A 6,753-nucleotide genomic window follows, 5' to 3' on the forward strand; every position below is an offset into this window, starting at 1 on the left:
TACACACACACACTAGCAGCTAAGCCCGGTTTCACCCGGTCTGTTTGGATGATGCGGTTGTGATTGTTTTCAGTTAGGCATAATCTATAACAGCTTTTCTCAACCTTATCATTTCGGGTCCCCTATTTTGATTGGAGGTTTCAGCTGTATGAAAATTTCCTGGACCCCCTTCCCTTATCAGAAAACAACTTCAGGGGTTGTGAAGAACGCATTTACACGTAGTCTGTTTCTGAGAGCTATTCTATTGGACCTCTGTCTAATCATTAAAACATTGGGCGATCTTTCGATATGGGAGCACACAACTGTCACTTACAAACCACTTATAAACCCCGTGTCTTTATTTACATTTTTGAAGATTGTCATTGGATTCCGTAAATTTAAAAAAAAATTTTTTAAATATGGGGTTGGATGGAAAGGGGATCTTTTGAAGTCTGTGTGAAAGCAAAAGAGACGCAGAGAGCTCGATTGTATGAATGAAGTTCTTTTGAAGTTGGCGTGAAGCGGAAGAATTGATGTGCGTGCATGTGTGTGTGTTTGATGAGGCGTGCGAGACAGAATGTGAAGTGTGTATGTGAATTGCTTTTGTTAATGTGTGTGTGAAGAGACAGAGAGAATAATGTTGCTGGTGTGTACATGTGAGAGAGAGAGAGAGAGAGAAAGAAAGAAAGAAAGAGAGAGTGATAACTGAAATTTTTATTCACTTTTTGTAGTGAGTGAATGACAGAGAAAAAGCGAGAGACGTTATGTATGTATGAATGGCTTCAGTGATTCACACACGCACGCAGGTTGTTATGTATGTATGTATACATAGATGTATGACCGAGAGAATGTTAACTGAAATTTTGTTATTCTCAATTTTGTAATGCAAAGTTGAGATATCTGGTTAGTTATTGTTTGCCTAGATGTTGTAGGCTACCAGCACTTCCACTGAAACTTGACTCCATATTATTATCATCATCACAAGCACTTTAACACTTTAGCTTTCAGATTTCCCTTGTCATATGCATTATCTTGCATTTTTAGAATGGCATTATAGGGTAGGTCAGAGAGGTTGGATCTGGTCAGTTTTAACATAAAACAAGTATAATATTTGGGCTGTATATAGCTGGATTAAATGCTAAAGGATTAATTAAAAATAAAATTATTGTAAAGTAAATGTAACAAATGAAAAATCCTTCAAGAATCCATAAAAATTCCTGGATCACTACCAAAATTTCAGCATCTGTTCCTTGTGTCACTACCAACTTTTCCTGCAAGTTTCATCAAATACCGTTCACGACTTTTTGAGTTATTTTGCACACAGACAGACAAACCAACGCCGATAAAAACATAACCTCCTTCCTTGGCGGAGGTAATAATAAATCAACATCCACTTGACAAGATATATCTCCAGCTACTTAAAACTCTATATTAGGAACATTTTCTCAAATAGCCAGCTCAGTTTAGGATGGAACATATTAAAAATGAAGAAGTTTAATGAACCTTTTTGAATTTAACAACTGGTTCAAGACTGATGGATTGAAGAAGTTTACTAGTATTTCTTACTTCAGTAAACATTTCTACTTCATATAGCTCATAATCTGTATCGGTCACAGACCTAAGTTGTTATTTCTTGTTGGTAATTTTAGTTTTACCTTAAAAAATAATGGCAGACTTTTGGGGCGTATTCTTTACACAAGTATTTTGTCAAATGCTAGAATGTTATGGCCAAGTTCTTGGTAAATCAGTAACATAGTTTGCTATTGTTACTCAATTGCTGTGTGATGCATTATTTTTATAACTAAGATAATACCAACATCATCATCATCATATGTCCATTTTCCATGCTGGCATGGGTTGGACAAATCGACAGGAGTTGGCCAGCTAGAAAGCTGCCCAGGCTCCAATTGACTGTTTTTGGCATGGTTTTTATGGCTGGATCCCCTTCCTAATACCAACCGCTTAATAAAGTGTACTGGGTGCTTTTTATGTGGCACCAGCACAGATGCTTTTTATGTGACACCAAAATAGGTGCTATTACTTGATGATCATGTAAAAATCAGAAATTGGAAAAAACCTTTCCTTCTTCCTATTAAAAGATCAATTTTGAAACCCTTTATTTCAACTTTAATATTTGATATTATTGAGTAAGGAATATTATGAATTCACTTTTGATAAATGAAATTGAATTTTACTCATATTAAAAATGTAACTTTTACTAATTGAAATGTTTTTCCCCTTTTTTCTTTCCTCAAGAATGGCAAAAGCTTCCATGTCCATGACCAAGTGCGATTTGCAAAGGAAATATTACCATTGTACTTCAAACATAACAACATTGCCAGTTTTATTCGGCAACTGAATATGTGTAAGTTTCTTCAGCTATTTACTTTTTAACTTTTTTTATTATCATGTATCTGTTGGTATAGATTGCTGTTGTTTCAATTAATTTTGAAAATAATGAAGAAATTAGGAAGATAACTTTGTTACTAAGCTAGTGTCTGGAACATAAATTAGCATGAAATTTAGAAGGAAGGTTTTTCATTCAAGAAGTTTGTATCTGAACTAAGGCAGTGTCAAGCAGGTTGATACCAAAAGGGTTAAACAGTTTCTGAGTCTTTCATGAAGAAATACTAACAATACAATCCGTTAGTCTATTCTTGTCTGTATACCATGCAGCATTTTGATTTTAGTTTTTCAATGTTTTGATGTTATATTGGAAAAGTTTTGATATAATTTTGGAAAGATTCATCATCATCATTTAACATACACGTTCCATGCTGGCATGGGTTGGATGGTTTGATAGGATCTGGTGAGTCCAAAAGTTGCATCATGCTCCAGTATTGTTTCTGCAGCTGGATCCCCTTCCTAGCACCAATCACTTTATTGTGTGTACTGGGTGCTTTTGTTGTCATGCAGCTTGCAGGACTAAGAACCCTGGGGAAGGTGGGAGTCAGCTTTATGGCTGTTAATGTATGAAAGGGGTTGCTGAGCAGGTTCTTGTAGAGGATTTGTGGCTACTTACATTTAATAGAAGGGCAGAAAAAGAGAAATGATCAATTAGCATGGTAAAGAGTTGAGTGTTACAAACAGTTTATGTTACAAATTTAACAAAGATATACTAAAAAGTAGTATGAATATCAAATGATATTGTTAGGATGTCATTTTACTGTGGTTATTTGCCTTGAAAAATCCTCTCACATAGATGTCTAGTGCTAAGAAACAGAAATATCAGTAGCAGATAAGAATGGTTCTGTTCTCTTACTGGATAATTCTCACCTGCTGCTAATATTTTTGTGCTTCTTAGCACTAGGCATCTATATTACACCACAGTAATACTGCAGTTTTACAATACATCCATGTTAAGTAGGATATAAAGATTGCCATTAGGAAGTAGGACAGTGGTAAGAAGCTTGCTTCCCAACCACATGGTTCTGGGTTCTGTCCTACTGTGAGGCACCTTGGGCAAGTATCTTCTACTATAGCCTTGGGCCGACCAAAGCCTTGTGAGTGGATTTGGTAGACAGAAACTGAAAGAAGCTTGTCAAACACACAGACACACACACACACACACACACACACACATGTATGTATGTATTTTTGTCCCCCCCCCCCCCCCCACCATTGCTTGACAACTGATGTTGGTGTGTTTACGTCCCCATAACTTAACTGTTGTCAAAAATGACTGATAGAATAAGTACTAGGCTTACAAAGAATAAGTCATGGAGTTGATTTGTTCGACTAAAGGTGGTGCTCCAGCATGGCTGCAGTCAAATGACTGAAACAAGTAAAAGAATATTGATATAGTAGATGACTGCTTTATTTTCTTTGTTAAATTGAGGTTATATCAAGCACTGTAGCCCAATAGAGTACACAGGAAAAAGAAGGAATGTTCCTTCTACTTTCTGACTAGTTATAAGATCATTGTGTTACTGAATACAGTCAAAAGTTCTTTTTTCATTTCTTTGTTTTGAAAAAGAATTGTGTGTTATTCCCACACCGTGGGAAGTTTATCAAGTTAAAAAGTGTTGCAAGTGTACACAAAGAAAGGAAAATAAATTCTCTAAGTCTTAACATAATGTGAATGTTTCTGTATATTTGTTTATGTTGCTTACAGAAATTAAGCTAGCGAGAGAGACAGTTAGTGGACAGTCATCATCATCATTGATGTCTACTATTCCATGCTTACATGGGTCATATGAAATTCATTGAGTCAAATTTTCTATTACTAGATGCTCCTTGTGTTGCAAAAGCTTACCTGTTTCCCTAGTCCCATGAATGCAAAGAGCACAGTGGCCAGGCATGTTTTCATGGAAGATTGCAAGCAAGTGTAATTGTTTGTATAACAGTGATATTTGTTTACAAGTGTCATGCAGTATGAAGACAAACAGAAATATGCAAACACATACACATGGGCTTCTTTTAGTTTCTGTCTATCAAATCCATTTATAAGGCTTTGGTTGACCTGGGGCTGTAGTAGAAGACACTTGCCCAAAATGCCATCCAGTAGAACTCAATCCCAAACAATATGGTTGTAAAGCAAACTTTTTAACTGTACAGTTATGCCTGCACCATTACACTATAATTTTTATTTTATTTAATATAATTTTTCATGTTACATTCATTTAAATTTTATATTCAAACAACACTTTAATCTAGAAAATGAAGGATTTTGTTACTGGTGGTGGTTATTTCTTTTAAAATAATCATTTATTTAAATGTTTTAAGTTGTAATGAATATAAAGACCCCCCCCCCCACCGCTTAGTCACAACTGACCATGAGATTGCACCTAGAAAGTTCCCCTCTGAGGCACAAGTCCAGGCAAGGTTGTTTGTTAGAGACCAGCAGTTGTGCATGCATACCAATCTCTCCTCTTCACACCACTGATGTTGTCTAAAGAGAAAGACAAAGGCTGATACAGCTTGGCACCAGTGATTTTGCAACTCATCTCTACAGCTGAGTGAAAAGGGAGCAATGTGAAGTAAAAGTGTCTTGCTCAAGAACACAACACACAGCCCAGTCTGGGAATTGAACTCACAATCTCACGATTGTAAGCCTGATGCTCTGACCACTGAGTTACGTGTGTGTGTGTGTGTGTGTGTGATCATCATTATCACACGTTCATTTTCCATGTAGGCATGTGTTGGACGATTTGACAGGAGCTGGCAAGCCAAAGGAATGTGCCAAGATTTATTGTCTGCTTTGGCATTGTTTCTAAGGCTGGATGCCTTTCTTTCTTACCACCAACCACTTTATGAAGTGTCCAGGGTATTTATGTGGTGCCACCACCAGCAAGGTCAAGTAATTTGCAATACAAGACCTCCCCCAACTTAGTATGGAGTAGTATTGAGAGAATCAGATTTGTACCAGGTAGTGAGGAGTTGAAGTATAATAGTTGGATGGACAGAAACAGGTGTCTTCCTGTAAAGGAGATAAGTGGTTATCCCAGTGTGAGGAGGGAAGGAGAGAGGATGGTGGTGAAAATGTTTTCAGATGTATCTTCAAGTTATGGGTAGGTGGATATAAATGAAATGATACTGAGATTTGGACTGGACAGACACACACATATTGGTAATTCATAATCAGAGATTACCAATTTAAAAATCCTTGATTTTCGTTTTATAGTATCTTTCATATATGCATACATACATTTTTATATATTAAGGTATATAACTAAGTTTAATTGTAATTTTTTATAGCCTTTTGATAAAAAAACAGCCTTTTTTTTCCTTTAAAATTTTGTAAACTTTGTTTTATGGTTAATTGCTTGTAACTCCCTTTAATATCATTATTATCATTGTACATCTATTTTCTATGCTGACATGATCTGGGAAAATTGTCATGACCTGAGTCAGTTCTTAATCAGACTTATTGCTCTCCTGAGCATGTTAGAGAGCCGCATTTCACTTGTATGTTTCATTTTGGCTTACTTTCTATGGCTAAATGCCCTTTGTCATACCAACCTCTCTACTAAGTATACTGGTGCATTTTAATAAACAATATAAAAAATATTAAAAATCACAACAGCATTTACATTCTAATATTAGCAGGTTAGACTGCTAAAATGTAGCTCAACGAGTCACATCTGCCATGTATATTGTGTGTGTTCAGTCTATAGAAAAATGTACAATTAGTTTGATTACAAGAAGACATATGTGTCAGAGGTCTCATAAATTTAAGAATCAAAACTAAAAGTTTTTATGTACTAACTCAGCAGTCCTTGGTTAAACAATAAATGTACCCTACTTCCTATGTATCTATCCACCTGTTCATCCATCCATCTCTCCCTCCTTCATTAAGTATTCAATACACCCTTATGTTAGAAATGTGTTGACTTTTTATTCAGTCATTTCGTCTTAATCCATTGATGTGTGTAGTTAACCTAAAAGCTGATTGAACAAAATCTCAGTTTTGGTAGAACCATAACAGATGCAATCTTCTCACAATTTCAAATATTGTGGCAGTGAAGTTAATTTGGTTATTTAAGTTTTCAGATCTCAAAACTCGTTTTAAGCATAGGGATCTCTTTACACAAAATAGTTTATTCACCTCTGTCTATCTAAACAGAAATAGTTCTCTTTCTGCTTGGGTTAACCATCGTTAAACTACACTTTATCCAGGCTGACTCCTATTTCTTAACTACAAATGGAAAGAGATGGGAGTTTATGTTTTAGGAATCACTTTGATTCAGGAAAATGATTTGGTTTCTTGGAAACCAAACTATGTAATTCCTTAAACATTCACCACACAAATATATATATATATATATATATATA

The 6,753-nt window shown here is 35.6% G+C and overlaps 1 protein-coding gene across 5 annotated transcripts in view; it reads left to right on the forward strand.

Annotated features, from left to right (window-relative positions):
• The window catches only part of LOC106876922 (heat shock factor protein), a 141,510-nt gene that overhangs the window by 37,887 nt on the left and 96,870 nt on the right, over positions 1 to 6,753 (forward strand). For all 5 annotated transcript variants that reach the window (XR_008263999.1, XR_008263998.1, XM_052967402.1 and 2 more), the window contains exon 2: positions 2,236 to 2,344. Coding sequence is in view for 3 of the 5 variants with exons in the window: in XM_052967402.1 (XP_052823362.1) it covers positions 2,236 to 2,344 (109 nt within the window). In the remaining 2 variants the exon portion in view is untranslated. The remainder of the gene's footprint in view (positions 1 to 2,235; positions 2,345 to 6,753) is intronic.

The sequence above is a fragment of the Octopus bimaculoides genome, chromosome 4 (genome assembly GCF_001194135.2).
Source record: "Octopus bimaculoides isolate UCB-OBI-ISO-001 chromosome 4, ASM119413v2, whole genome shotgun sequence".
NCBI lineage: Eukaryota > Metazoa > Mollusca > Cephalopoda > Octopoda > Octopodidae > Octopus > Octopus bimaculoides.